General features: G+C 35.4%; 1 protein-coding gene across 2 annotated transcripts in view; it reads left to right on the top strand.

The window, feature by feature from the left end:
- The first annotated feature begins 2,036 nt into the window (after positions 1-2,036).
- LOC129000719 (probable nuclear hormone receptor HR38) overlaps positions 2,037-16,082 on the top strand; it is a 75,459-nt gene continuing 61,413 nt past the window's right edge. For both annotated transcript variants that reach the window (XM_054427692.1, XM_054427691.1), the window contains exon 1: positions 2,037-2,196. In XM_054427692.1, coding sequence (XP_054283667.1) covers positions 2,115-2,196 — 82 coding nt within the window. In that variant the 5' untranslated portion in view covers positions 2,037-2,114. The remainder of the gene's footprint in view (positions 2,197-16,082) is intronic.

The raw sequence follows: 16,082 nt of genomic DNA, 5'->3' as shown, positions 1-16,082 counted from the left end.
TCACAATACTCACCAACAAGCCTTACGACCAAAAAGACACTTTCGTATTTTGATACCACGGCCTGCATATTTGGTAGCTAGCAATGGACCTGTATTACACAATGACTAATTCGGTACGGCAATTGTATGAAAATGTAAATGTAGTTGTAAGTACATTTGGTAAACAATTATATTTCGTGCATAGTCATAAATAGCATAGAACTAAGGAGGGATATTTTTATCTCATCTCTGATATTAGTGTAAGTGTTAAGAACTAATAAAATAAAATATAAATAATAAAAGTATTTTAATGCTTCGTGAAAGTGTTTATAATTGGTGATTCAAACGTTTTACCCGTTCGTCCTAGGTCATAATTTCGTGTAATTGTTTTTCATACTTATTAAATATACATTTTTTTACTAAATCTGAATTATTTGTAAAATTTACAAATTTTATTAACTTAGTACGTTATGTTTTTGAATTCTTTAACAGCTAATAATTGCAAATTTATGTTTTAAATATTAATAAAATATTATCAATATTAAATATAGTACAAAATTCGTAAAATAAAAGTGACAAACTTTACTTATCTCTAGAAACTAAAAATTAACCCTCATTTACATATTTTTACACAATAATAAAACAATAATACATTAGTTAAAAGCCATGTAGAATATGATTTATCCATTCGTCCAACGAAGTAGTAAATGGGGAAGATTATTACAAATAATGTAACATGTACAAAAACGTGTTAAACCTAACAACTTCGCTAGTGGACACAAGCCAGCCCGCACTGAGACTAAATGCAGTTTGCAGTATGTAGTGTCTAGTGGGTGGTCGGGGGTGAACAGCTGATTGTCTCTCTCTCTCTCTCTCTCTCCCCCCACCCCTTGGTCGATACGACCTTGCTGTCACAGGTAGATATCGATCGATTACCTCTGTCTCACCCTAGGATACTCCGTTGAACATTCTACCGCCCCTTCATACTGCTTGGAGAAAACTTAAATATCAAACATTATTTTTTTTTAGTTTAAATGTTTCAAAGTTCACGTATTTTTCCACCATGGAATTTCCGATTACCTACCACTAACATATTCATACGATGACAACCAAATACATTTAAAAATACTAATAAACCATAACGTTTGCATATGTGTTGTTCTCAACCGTATATAGGCCTAAATCCTAGAGGTGTAAACCAATTAGTAATCACCATTGTTAACACCTCGTGTATTTTGATGGTCCTCTTGTATATTGTAAATAAAACGTATGTAAACTAAAAATCAATCCGAGCCACTCAAGTACAAGAATTTTGTCTGATTTGAGAATACTATCGTATACCTTTCACATTTAGTATAAACTAAATATGTCAACAACGTAAGACCTTTACAATATTTTATATGTGTAAAAATGTAAATTATTTTTAAACCGCTTCTTGAATCAAGCACTTTGAGCTTTAGTTGGCTTTAAACAAATTAACTTTTTGTTCTCTTTTTTCTGAGTACTTCTATACATGCACTATTCGTGATGTTTTCGTTCATTTAATGGACCGTATATTATAATGTCCCTAGCTAGCATTCTGTACAAGAAAGGCTATTTATGAACAATTGTATATTATCATAGATTACAAAAAAATTACTAACATTTCACGATACTTAAACATTATCTTTCAAAAATGTAATTAATAGCATCTATAATAATTATAATTTATAATCTGCCAAAAATGACCATTACACCCCAATTTCTCACGCCACTCATTCATTCATAGATGAAAGTACTTGCGACTGTATCAAGCCAATCGATCCCAGTCCAGCTGTCGGGCGCGGGGGTGGGAGAGTACCGTTGGGAGGTGGGAGGGGAGTGACGTCACAACGATGACGTACACTAGCCAGCCAATGAGCGCGTCGCGTGACGTCACAGCACGTCACGGATGGGCGAAAGGCGGTGTGTTTTATAATAGTGTCTGTCGGTCGGTCGCGCCGCTCCAGTACAGTGCGGACGCGCGTCGCGTGTAGTTGTCGTATAGTATTGTCGGCGTCGTATTCTCGTACCTACAGTGTCATCGTAGACCTGGAGTCGCCCTCGTCCTCCCCAGGTATGGATGTGTATGTGAAGTGCATCAATGTTGGAGTGCGATGTTGAGCCGTTGTTACAAGAGCGTCTGCGACAATCAACATCAAAGTTTCGACGACAACAACAATAGCAAACACTTCTGCTGTAAGTCGACTGTAGTGGGTGACAACTAACGGTGGAGGATTACTAACACGCATGTACACAACTACTCAGATATAGAGTCGAAGGCAAATGTTTAGATTTTGTTTGGTAAATAAACATTCAAACAGTTAAAGAAATAGGCTACTATTAATTTAATAATTAAATATAAATGTAAAAAAGTCAATCAAAACTTAGTGGCTAACCTATACTCAATAAAGTTATAAAAACTGTATACAAGTCAAATAGTTTTTTCAGTTACGGAGATATAAATATAAATTTATTGTGAACAAATTACTCTATTTTGTTTATAACCCAGTGGTCAACTAAATCTCAGAAACCCGTGCAATACGAATTATATAAATTGTTTAACTTATAAAACTGTTACTTATAGCTCAAATAACAGTGACCCAACTAAATCTCAGAAACCCATACAATACGAGTTATATATTTTTTTTACTTATTAAACTATTACTTATAGTTCAAATAGCAGTGACCAACTAAATCTCAGAAACCCATACAATACGAATTATCTAAAAATCTTAACTTATAAAACGGTTAGGGCCTACTTATAGTTCAAATAACAGTGATCAACTAAATCTCAGAAACACATACAATACAAAATATACAATAATATTATTCTCAATGACAAAATAATTGCATATAAGATGCAATGTCTCTGACCACGTTAAATATACAGAGATGTTATTTCTCTATCATTCCCTATTATCGCAGAAATCGCCAAATGCTACTATGGTAATAAAAGTACGCAGCCAATTAAAAATTTTCATTTTATTATATATGATATACGAAAACCCCTAAAATCTTACCAAACAATGTTATTAAGTTACGTGAATAAATAGGAATTTTAATATAGCGTACGGATTTTACAAAATTCACCTTCGGTTATCTTGTAAAATAATCAACATGATAAATAAAATTATATTTGAAATAATAATAAATAAATAATAATAATAACTAGGCCTACTCATAAGTTCCTATCTAAATTAGCGGTGTATCTTTCTCTATAATTTATCTGAGTTAATTATATTTGCGACAAATAGCTGTATGTACTTAATTGTAACAATTATTCATAATCCAAAAGGTTAATAATCAACTGTAGTAACAAATCCAATATATAAATAAATTTAACAATTGCATTAATATAGCCGTTGATATAACTTAAACATTATATTACGGGCAAATTGCAAATAATTTCCGTGTGTTTAATATGTCTAAGCAGCTTCTATAGAACTGATATTGTCAGTCCATGAATAATTTTTAAAATGATAATATTTTATACTTAGATAAAAGAGTAATAATAATCTTCCATCTTACAAATTGCATCAAAATGGCCAAAAAAATCAATGAATTACAGTAAATAAGAATGATTTCTAAGTTATGGTAGTTTGTCTATCATATATGTTTTAGATTGTTCACTATTTAAACATTCAACAAAGATTTTACCATTCCGATCTTTTCCTTTGCTAGTTATCTAGCAAATAACATCTACTTTACTTGAAGTAACATTTACTTTAACTGTTTAGTGATTAGTTTGGAATAATAAAATAGAAGTGTTTTCTAAGAAATCAACTTACGTTTTTAAATTGATTTAAACCATCCATAAAACTAGACTTCTGATAAAAGCAACTAAAAGTTTAGGCCTAGTTTTAGGGGGTTAAAGACGACATCACTACCTAAGGTTAGCCTTTAGTGCGCAACGTATTTTATTTTGTTATATATATCTGTAAAATCTTATTAAATTGATAAACTGGAACGAGTCTTCAAGTCATATAAGTAAATTTTCAACTATACTAAATATCTATAAGATTTTCTAACCAGTAAAAAAATTTAATTGAACAAACATGACAGCATGGACAAATTAATGGAATGGCAATATTTTTCATACGTTCTAGTTATTTAACACACTTTAAAGATAATTCTTAAACTAATTTATTTTCATGTATGAATACATTAACATACGATATACCGAATACATACTAAATAAATAATTTACCAATGTCGGTATATACCATGACTTGTAAACTATTTGAATGAGCAAAAACATGTTTTAACTCTACCCAAACCATAAAATTAACCACGTCTGGAGATTTCTTACCAAAAGGTCCACCAACATAATTCCAAATTATTTTAAGACAACCCTTTAATTTTAACCCTTGATTTTAACTCACATTCGACACACACAGGTAAGCCCATTTACAAAATGTTAACATACATAAGTCTAATTTAACGACGGCATAAAATACAAAACGGGTTAGAGAATAGACAAGAAGTCACGTGAATAGAATCACATGTTCTCTTGACGAGACGGTGGTGGCTTGTGACGTCAAATATGTGACGACAACCCTTGCTGACGTCACGGGGTGGGTCGATAAGGGTGGCTTGTGCGTCACTGAGTGGTCTGGTCCATATTGAAGGGGTGGTCGTGACGTCACTCCCTGGTACAGTCCAAGTTCAAGGGGTGGTCGGTTAGGGGAGGTTCTCTGACGTCACGGGTAATGACGTCAAATCGTCATGACGCCACCCTGTCCTAGACACTCGTTCATTCATATCGGCGACGTCGCAACGTAAGTCACTACACAGTTTCTTATATTTACCGATAGAAATATGTGTTCTTTGATGGTTTTGTGTAAGGGTTTAACTAACTGTTGTCATTGATTTAACTGTCATATTACTGTATTCATCATAGACTTCCATTCTTATCTTGTCTATATCTAACATTTACCTATAATATTCCGTGTTAATAAGCTTTAAAGTTTCTATTTCAATTGTCACTTAACTCGTACTACGTAGCTTTTGCATTTCCTCCAAATCATATAGATCATATTCTAATTGTGTCATTCATATCAAGACTTTTCATGCGATTTGTGTTGCATCCGTTTACCTCCCAAAGCTACATGAATGTATCAAACATTTCAACAACTTTTACCGTAATTTCTTTTAAAGTTGCATAGTTACGATCTAAAATGCGTTCGGGTTCAAAAAATACGGAATATTTTAACTTATTATATATTAGTGTTTTGGTATGTTTTTTTCATACAAGTTTCGACTATCTAGTTCAACCGCGTCGTTTGTTGTACAATAAAATCAATAGTATTAATGTATGAATGACAGTAAGATTCCCGCTTTCCCATGTCTGCTAGTTTCAAGAATATGAAATGAGCGTACAGTAATCAATTTCCTTAACACAACGTTCTTCACCCCCTACCACCCTTAGTAGTTCCGCGATCCGCCACTCTCGTTTTGTAGCGCTAGTGTGCATCGTGGGCGCACCCTCTACAATTCCGCACTTTTCAATGCAACATATCTTACTTTCCTATTCCGGCCTTATTGATATTCCATAAATTTGAAATACTGTACGAGTACCGTAATTCATGACATTTTAGCTAGACTTTAGTAACTTAAGTGATGGAGAAAAAACTAGTAATAGACAGTAGGTGAAAACAAATTTGCCTTTTGGTGTTGCTATCTTCATAAGGCATATTCATAAATCCGTTTAAAATATTTAAGTAATATAAAAACGATATATCAATATGATCGGATTATTCGGAATTTCTATTGCAAACTTTTAAATTGTGTGCAGAAATAATCAAAGGAAGTTTTAACTGATGGATGTGTAGTGCTTACTTACGATTATAAGAATAATCATTTTTTATAACCCTCATAAAATAGACTAGGTTCTCCACCCATTTAAATTTTTTAATAATAATAATAATCGTTTATCCGCATAAAACATAGTGTTTTGTTTGTAGCAACAGACCTCATTGATACATGTTTTATACATCGATGTAGGAATAACTCACGAGTAGAGTATTATACATTGATGGTTTTATACTACGTGCAAATGTAAATGTATATCGCAAAATGAACCTGTTTGGATCAATTTCATCAGGCAACTGGCAAGTCTGTATGTAGGTTTGTGGGATCAGGGAAGTTTCAATATTCCCATTTAGAGCTGCCAATTGACATCTATAATTAATTCTGACTCGTTGAACTATTTGGAATTAAAGATCCAGGATTATTAAATGGTTTTCACAACAATATGTAAATATGGACTACAGGATGAAAACAAGCTACGTAGAAAGTAATATAAATAGTTATCATTCGATGGGGAAATATTCAAACACTATATAACATTTTTAAAGCTCATTCAGCAACAATATTTTTAATTGCAATTTTTATTAATTTTTTGGCGAATTTGTAGAACTTAGTAATTATACTAGACACTAATAATACAGCCATACTGTAACTAAATCAATAAAAGATCGAATTAGAACGCAAGACTATAGGAAAGAAATTATAATAAACAAATTTACGATCAATTTGAGAGTAGATGATCTTATACATTACAATCTATACAAACACATAAATATATGAAAGAAAATGTGACTTAGTTTGAAAGCTGTATCCCTTTGGCCAAGTAGAGAAAAGGTTTGGCTGACTGGCGGAAGTTAATTTATGGAACCCTATTTGGCTGACTATGCGTCTATTTTCAATCTCCAAGTACCAATAAAAACTGTGACAACAACTGTTTAGTATGGATTATTTTTGTTGTAAGTAATCTAGCCTAATTTGTCCTTGCAAATACATACCTATTTTTGTAATAAAATCATTTGTAAATCTTGTATTGCATTCTAGTAGTTTTACTACATTGAATAAGTTGTTTAGATTTATACATACAAAACGGTTGTTTTAACTGTCGATCACGACTTTTGACGATTTTTTAGTAATTGTATCAGTAGGCCAATGTAAATACACACAGATCAAAAGTGGAAATTCGCGCATGTATTTGCAAATGTTCATTTGTTTAGGGAATCTTCAATTTGGTATTTTATTACTTGGTAAAAGTAAATTCCCTCGTAGTAATATTTAACATGTCTTAATCGAGCTTAGTTTAAAACTAAAAATATATTAAGAGTAGCATAAAATTTGTATCATGAAATCTCTTACCGAATGGATGTTAAGGTGTAATAAAAATTGACAACAAATTAAATGAAAGGAAGCACTTCGTATGAATAATTGAAAGGGATAATAAAAATGCAACGCAAGTTTTCTTAGCTGAAAATATGAAAATGCACTAAACTCACAATTTGCAACACAGTGCGAACCACAAGAGCCAAAATGACCGAGTAACGCGACGTAACGGGTCTGTTTTTGCTCCGTGACGCGGGATTTTGTGTTATGTAAACCAAACAACGCACGATCACAATAAGTGGCTCGTTTTACTAATAAAACGTGATGACTTTGGTTTTTGTTGGACCGTTGGGTTTCCTCCACTTATATAATTACTAGCAGAGTGCCCGTCCTTCGTACGGGGTTGGCGTATAAAATGCTTGTTGCAGTTGTACTCGTGGTTTGCGTTTGCAATGTGGGAGGACAAAGGTCCCAGAAAATTTGGTTATTTTAATTTACGGTATGCTATAGTTATAGCACATCTACCATAGCCATAATGTTCTACCACTGTACCTAAACAATTAAAAAGTGAAATTCTAATTTTTCACAGCTTTTTGTTGCTAGTTGGTTAAAAAAATTTATATCATAGAACCTTTGACTATTAGTACAACAGTATCCAATAGTCAATAATGGTCAATGATAGAACTAACTTGTTTGGTTAAAACAGCTGACAAAATTCTTTAACTCCTTTTGAATACTCATAAGACTAACATGGGAAACTCCAGAACCACTGGGGCGGAGCCTGAAAGGATTTTTGAGATAAGAATGAGTCCATATGTTAATCGGGATTGTGAGCTATCATCACACCAAATTTCAGCCCAATCCGACCAGTATTTCTCGCATTCACGAATTGTCACAAACATCCATCCATCCAAACTTTTTTACTTATAATATTAGTAAGATTACCAAGACTCAAACAGCAATGGTGATGCGTTGCATTTATTTCCTGTACCGCAACTTAAAGTAAATCGTTGGTGTGAGGTGAGGTTTTGGTTTTAATTTCAATGACACTCCAGACATTTACAATCTGTTGCCTATAGGTGTGTGATCAATAGTGTATTGTACCTGATTGTTGTTCCCGTTTTTAGCATGTCCAGTCAAAATTTCTATCAACATAATGTCTTCAAAACTAGTACACAGTTTGGTGATAATGTGTATTAGAATTATCCCAAACCTTTTAGTAAATGTAAACAAGTTTCGGGTGTGCCACGGTCATTTATATTTGCAGCAAAAACCAGCGTGTGTTATATATTACAACTAGTTATAACGCACAGTATAATCTCACACTCAAAAACGTGGGTAATATAGAAACGAACAGACAACAGTTTATTTCGTATTTGCGTTCTCCTGTTATGTGAGAACCAAACTTTAAGAGCTACCAGCACATTGCTATCACTTGCTATGTTAACGTCACAAGATTCTGCACTCAACTGTGCAAAGTGCAACTGAAATAAATGCTTAGCAAATAATCTCACATTTTCCAAAACACCATTAAATAACACACACGAATCTAAAAAAATAGTATCATTACCCTATCGGTTATTTTTAACTTTTTTTCTTATTTCCTGTCCTATTTCACAGCAATTCAGCTACACCAGGTGCATACATACGGAATGTTCAATAACATTTTTACATTTAATCAAACTGTTTCTTCGCCAACCACTTTTTTTTTATATGTTACCAAAGTTTTCCGTCACCTGTTCCATAGATAACTTCTTGTACCTCATCAACTGTAAATATTTACGTTATGTAACGGTGATTGTAGATAACAGTTTCGCCCAGACATTCCCTTATCAACCTACGTCATCGATAAGCGTCGTCGGTTGCCTGGATACGCACTCGTCTCTGGATATATCTGTGAGAATGAAGCTGTGACGTTGTGTGGGGGCGATGCAGTATTTATAGTCCTGACGTCACAGGGGTGACGCGCAGGTTATGACCACTCCCGCCAAAATCATCACCTGACCGCGGGAGTACTCGTCTGGAGACAGACACACGGCGGTTTTCCTCGTTGTCACGCTTTGATTTTATACATTGACATATCGTTTGACAGCGTTTACAGAGTGCTTAACGCGTTTTAGAGTGGGTCAAAAGTAAAAGTAAAGCTCAAAGTATTTGTTATTCAGTTTTAACGCCTTTTAAACAGGGTTATTTCGATTTATAATTAAAAACAAATAATAATAAGTGTTTTGATTTTCAACCGAAAGAAAATGCCCTTTTATAAAAAAATATTTATGTACCTTCGTGTTGATAATTCCCCCGAATTTAACCCAAATATGTTTACTAAGGGGACTACAGTCTTTATCCGGTAGTAAATGCTACATTTGACAGATTCTTGTATTATTTGAAATGTTTTACTTTTTTGATGGCGCGAGCTATGACCGATTGTTTTAAATTTTAATAATTGGCTTATGATGGTATTAAAATAATTGCGATGTTTATTTAATCTCATATGTATTATTTACTACACAAAAATTTTGAAAATAGCATTAAATGCTATTTTCAATAACTACATCTATTAACTACTTTACTCTATAACTTACTTACTATACTTACTCTGTAACTAATTCTATTACATTTTAATATAAGTAGTTATAAATGAAAAGAACAACTATAGAAGTAGTTATAAATTAAAAAGAGCACTACAATCGATTGAAAATTACCCAATTGGCACAGAGACATTGAAGATGAAAAAACAAAGCAAATTTTATTGTCTTCTATAATAAACAAACTTAAATAGAATGTTACAAAGAAAGTAAATCAATAGTTGTGCCCTCAATTCCACTCTGCACTGAGTAAAAAATTCATCAAAGTAGTTAAAATACATTTCCTAAGAACAGATATTCACAAGCTGTTAGATTTCTGCATACGTAATACGAAATCATCTCCCTTTTTTCATAAATATATTGATTGACCTTCACGTATATTAAAGAGTTTTTATTAGCTCGCTTTCTTGTCCGGTACAATTTTGCAATCGATTTTAAACTTCCCGATGAGCTAGAGACCTGAAACTTGAAACATAGGCTACCTCACAAACTGAATGACGATGCATTTTATTTTTGTATTAGAATGCAAAAAATGAACTGCATATTGCGACTGAAAGTGATAAAACTAGAAACCGCAAGAATGCAATCAGAACCACTCAGTGCAGGTCCATGTCGGTAAGTAGTCTGCTCTGCGGTTCAGTTAGTTCCCGCGGTCGCCGACAGGTCGCACTAGCTACTACGTCACTCTCCCTCTCCCACGATCCGATCAGCTGTTTATACGCTGCCCGTTTGAAAAACGTCCTAATCGATTACACACATTCCGTTTCTTTCAGCTCGTTTTTTAGTTCCAGGGCGAGATTTAAATCTCGTGTGGACTTTAAATCGTCTGCTGCTACAATTAAAGACTCGACTCAACAGTTTATTCCTGAGGATTTGCATAAATCGGTTGGATAATTAACCAGATAGAGATGTCCTCGTGGACTACGACACTTTTCTCTCTTAGTTAGGTATTTTTACCAACTGACTGGATTTCCAGTTCCTAAATGTTTTTGCTAATTTAAACATTTTTTTTAATTACGTACCACAGCGCAGTCCTGTACCCTGTATATAGTAAGATAAATATTTAATACGGTATACAAGCTTTTACTTGGTTTGTCACCATACCGAGGCTTAATGCCAGTAATATAAAACAATTATTTAAGTTGTTGTTAACAGCTAAAATATGTCTTATACTGAAAACAACACACCCTGTAAGATTATGGACGGTCACCGTTAATTGTAACTGAAATAGGTAGTCTATATGTATAGACACCATAGTAAAAATAATGTTGTTGTTTCCCCTACCCCATGACAGCTTCCATAACACTTAGACCGTGTAGCCTAAACGACCATACAGCTCTAGAAGTCGTTTAGAGCAGTAAGATTAGTCGCAATATTCTATTAAACGTCCAAATAATAACAGGTTCCCCGGAGGTACTAGGTAATGGTAATAGGAACACGGTAATAGTCGGCCCATGGATAGCTTGTTGTGAATACATTATTCGATTGCAGAATCTTTCACATGAGATCGGGAAACGTTGAATTGTTTCGACCTCGATTTTATAATTTATTCAATTTGAGCTTTTTGTACAGCTTGCTTTTTGTAGGGACAGTACTGTAATGCTTTCATAAATATGGATATAGCTTTGTCCGTAGGAGTAAAAGTCTCAATAGTAGGTGTTCAAAAAGCTTACAAACCCTCGTCGACAGGGGAAAGGTTTAGTTTATGAGTTTGTATCACTTCCAACTAGGAAATTGTATTGAGTGAACAAAAACACTAGATTTTGATAGAATCATAAACGTGCCCATTGTAAATGCACTTTAAAACAAAATCTTGATGTTTAGTACTGTATTATCACTTTAGGGGATTTAAATGAGTTGAACTACATATTTGAACACATGAACTTTATACTCTAGGGTGTAAGGTGACGTCATCTGTCTAAAAGTAATGGTACAATGCAGCCACAAAAAGGAACTTACGAACTTAATTATCTCCAGGTGAACTTGCTCTTAATGACTTCTTACTTGTGATTGTAATTGCGAAAAAGCCTACACACCGTTATATACATTTCGTGGTGGTTTAAGCGGGTACATATTTGTTTAAACTATAATTATGTGACAGATTGATTTTTTACAATTCTTTTTTTCCATGCCGATTTTAATTATTTAGAAATTATTTAGGTAAAGAAAGATCGTATATGTGACGTATTTTTTCTTACAACTAAAATAATTATCAAAATATCTAACATAAGTAGGAATTAAATATATTTCAATCCAATGTATTTATAATAAAAGACAAGTCTGTTTGTCACATGGACATATTTAAATTAAGAAATGAAGACATTGACAATTAGGACATTCTTATTAAAAAGGACACTATACATGAATAATGCCATATACGATCATCAGTTTTTAAATATATTTTGCAGTAGATTCGTAGCCATGACCGTGGAAGCTTATACATGACATTTTGCTGTCAATCAAGAAGAAAACTGTGTATTTAAAATCTTCCAGATCAATTAACTATATTTGCTTTCCACACGTCCAATAAAATACTCCTTCAATAGCAAAAGTGTTTTAAAAGTTTGCACTCTTGCGTAAATTTACCTAACTGAGCTCTGGCCACAGTTAAGACTCAACTGAGCTCTGGCCACAGTTAAGACTCAACTGAGCTCTGGCCACAGTTAAGACTCAACTGAGCTGTGGCCATAATTTAAGACCCTCGACTGAGATTTGGTCACAGATATTACGCTTAACTGACCACTGGCCATATCTAGAACACTGCCTGAGCTCTGGACACTTGCCTGACCACTGGCCACAGTTTAAGTTCGTTAAGGGCGTCAACGTTTGACGTTTGACACAGCAGATCTCTATAACGAGTGAGCGCTGAACGCGGCCACAATTTGACGCCATTCACGTCAACTTTCGCCAGCTGCGGTCTGCAACTGCAACCCACTGTTGCAACCACTAACATCGTGGGAGACGACACTACAGTATTGAAGTATTGAAATGTGGTTGCATCCATAGACAGGCACAATGGCTGGTCTGGTAAAATGAGGCGAAAGTGGCTGTAAAACCTTATATTGCTGTAACGGACGTGTGGAATCTTACGAAAGGTGTGAGAAATTATCTGTGACTCGGGTCAATCGTAAAGTAAAATATATTCCATTGTCCAAGACAATTCAACAAGGCATTTAAATTTTCAATTAGTTCTATACAGTTTGGTTTCCCTCTTTAGGTTTCAGGAAATTGAATGCGAGTAGGCAACAAACTTTAAATTCACATTTTGAACAAAGTAGCCTATATAAAAAAATGTAAGGGAAACCAGTTTCATTGGACTAATTGAAAAACTGACAACGAATTGTGAGGTAGTATCAAATCTACTTATTTTGCTCGTATGATTTCGTTTATTTCATACAGTTCAAGTCAACCGGATTTATTGAAATCTGCTAGGGTGTGTTAGCGTACAAGCACACAGTCTGTGGTACAATCTATGGACATTTGGCGTGACCTGAAAATTTTAAAACTATAAAAATCTGACTGTTAGACTACTTTAAAGTAACAAAAATATAGTAGTTTCCAATCTGGGAAAGTATGTAGGCTACTGTAGGGTTTACTCTGCACTGCAAATTGCTTCTGACAGTTTTATGACAAAGTATCAAACTTGAGCAAATTCTCCCACCGAAACATGGTCGTCTGCATCTCCCCGTACGGCAGCAAACAACAGAAACAACCGGTAAGTTGCGAGAAAGTCGGCTCTCAAAATATCGCTTGCCTTATACGAGACTGGTCCTGTGTAAGCGTCGATCTCTGGCCTCGATGGCTCCGTCAGCTGATTTATAGGTCCATTGGAGCCCGAGAGTTCCCACTGAAAAACCTGGAAGCGCCCGCGATTGTTATTCCAGGTGTAATTGAAGTGATGGACTGGCGTTTGACGAGTTGTGGTTTATTATGTGTGGAGACCGAGTGGTTTTTGACCGCACAAGTCTGCGTCTGAATAGTGATTCGTGTGAGTTTTTGGATTAAAAATTTTAAAGTGCTGTCTCATTTTGATCGTCTTGCTGTTGTTCCGATTTTGTGATTGAGATTTGGTTATCCTCCTTGATTACAATGTATGTTTCACTATCAATTGGGGAGCGAGCTGGACTCCGGTCCCCGAGGTCCTGGGTTCAAATCCCGCTAATCACAATAGGTTTTTCTAAGTGATGATGCTGCAACTCTCTAGGGCAAGCCTGAATTAATGTATAGTACGGTTTCAATCTAGAACATAACCTACTAGGATTTAAAGGTGGTAATTGGACAAATCGCTAAAGCTTTATCAGTTAAAAACGACTACGTTAAGGGTTATCAATCTTGCAGTTCGCATCTTGGACCCTTCCGCACACATCTTCATCTACAGCACAGATTTACTACGAGAAAGGAATCCTGAGATGTGGATGCTCGGAGACGAAGGCTGATTGCGGACAATAACGCAGTAACGACTGAACCTTCCACCGGTCGTTGCGTCCAGAAGGTCGGAAACATGGCATAAAGACCGCAGGAGCCCATAAGTCCGCGAAGCTTGACGTAAACTGGCCGTTGAGTCTCTAATGGTTTGATTCATTTGTCGAAGAGTGCGGCTAACAAGCCGGGGATTGCGTCATTTAAATAATCCCCGGGATTAACTGTCGTTGAACGTCCAGGACACGCACGCACGCGCGCAACACGCACGGCCGCACAAATGAGTGAGATGTTATCTGTCAGAGGATTGGAACATCAGTTCGAGATGGCGAGAGAATGCGTGATCAGCTAGGTAAAAGAACACTAGTGAAGGATAGACCGGTCGACTCTGCTGAGTTACCTCGCTATTTTCATTCTCATTAGACTTCTGGCAAAAACTCGTCTGATTTGTTAACACAGGATCAGTGGAATCGTTGACTTCGAATGATCCTCGGTCGTGTTAGAATTAATTAGGTGACAATGTTTGAATCGTCCTAGTTTTTTTTTTCTGTTTGATTTGTTTGATAATCCTATTAATCTAGAATAGTTTATGCATATGGATTATACATGCGCCAAGTTGTTGGTAGCACTGTTAAAATTCACAAAACATCCTTCCATCTTAATCTGTCATCAGGCGATCCTTCCTCGTGATTGAAACATTGTAACAGTAATGTTTTCTTTAAACTTACTTGTCAACTGTAAGAACAATGGGCCTGAAAGCGTGATTTTCTTGGAGAAATTATTTTGCCATAACCAAATTTAATGACTTGCGAAAAGGACTATGCACAATAATAATCCTTCGAGTAGATGATGCAAATAAGGAAACCGATTACTGTCCACAAAAGCGTTACACGACTGACTACATGTTTTATTCACTAGAAAACAAGATTTAATACTCAAATAAAAGTTTGAAATAGTGTATACATGAAATTCCCCGCTGTGTCTAGTTTCGATGTATAATCGTTTGGCAGTGGTTCAAGAATGCCAATGACGGATTCTCTAGCGGCTTGAAGTCTTAAACCCTACAGAGTTGCAGTAAAGAGCCTAATGAGCCTACAGAGTTGCTGTGTTGAGGCCCTCGCAAAAGTGAGGAAGGATGTATAAAGCACTGTACAGTATAAGGAAATAACATCCGTACTAAATAGTACAAAATTATGCCCTAGCATGCCAAACATGTCAAATGCTTCCTTCTAAAGACCCAGCTGTAATACAGTCCGCATGTTTCGGTCACAATCCCAATACGGCGCTTCGTGCAGCAAACAGCTGATTAACAACAGGTCTCGCAGTCCGGTTGCGCAACCCTTACATAATTCACAGTCGAAACATTAGCCGCTGATTACTGTTATTCCACTAATGCAAATCACAGAGGTTAGGTTAAGTTTATGTGGCAAAAAGCGCTCGGAAGGTGGCTACTTGCGCAAAAACCGACGCATTAGCGATTGTTGGGTCTAAGTACCCGCGATGGCTTAGCCTAGACTATAGTTTTGATGGCGTGAGTAGAGTGAGATAGTCGGTCGCCGCTACTGTCTTACAATTATCGCTAATGGAACACACGCGGGAGTTATGGTTCCATAAAACTGAGATTCTGGGCTCTTCCGGGGGTTCGTCTGGAGGCTTTTACATGGGTAAAGTAGGTTTGATATTTAATTTGTTATTTCTTATGAATGACGCTCAAAGTGTTTTGTCTGGCAGTGATTTGCCAGCGACGATCTCATTACGGTCCTGCCTATCATAACGTGTCGCCTCCTTAAAATGCAGTAGAACGTCCCTCAACACAACCACAAGATACGCAGATCGGCAATAGCTAGTTGCCATTGATTCCAAATGTACGAATAACGCCTCAAACGGTTACAATCCTTAAGCAGCAAGTATAATCAAGATACAACTAGTTCTCATGATACGCCGCAGTTTGAA

Source organism: Macrosteles quadrilineatus, unplaced genomic scaffold, assembly GCF_028750875.1.
Source record: "Macrosteles quadrilineatus isolate MER2022 unplaced genomic scaffold, UCM_ALF_1.0 Scaffold_8__2_contigs__length_117827958, whole genome shotgun sequence".
Taxonomy (NCBI): Eukaryota; Metazoa; Arthropoda; class Insecta; order Hemiptera; family Cicadellidae; genus Macrosteles; species Macrosteles quadrilineatus.
The sequence above is the reverse complement of the archived record's forward strand: the minus strand, read 5'-3'. Positions and strand labels throughout refer to the sequence as shown.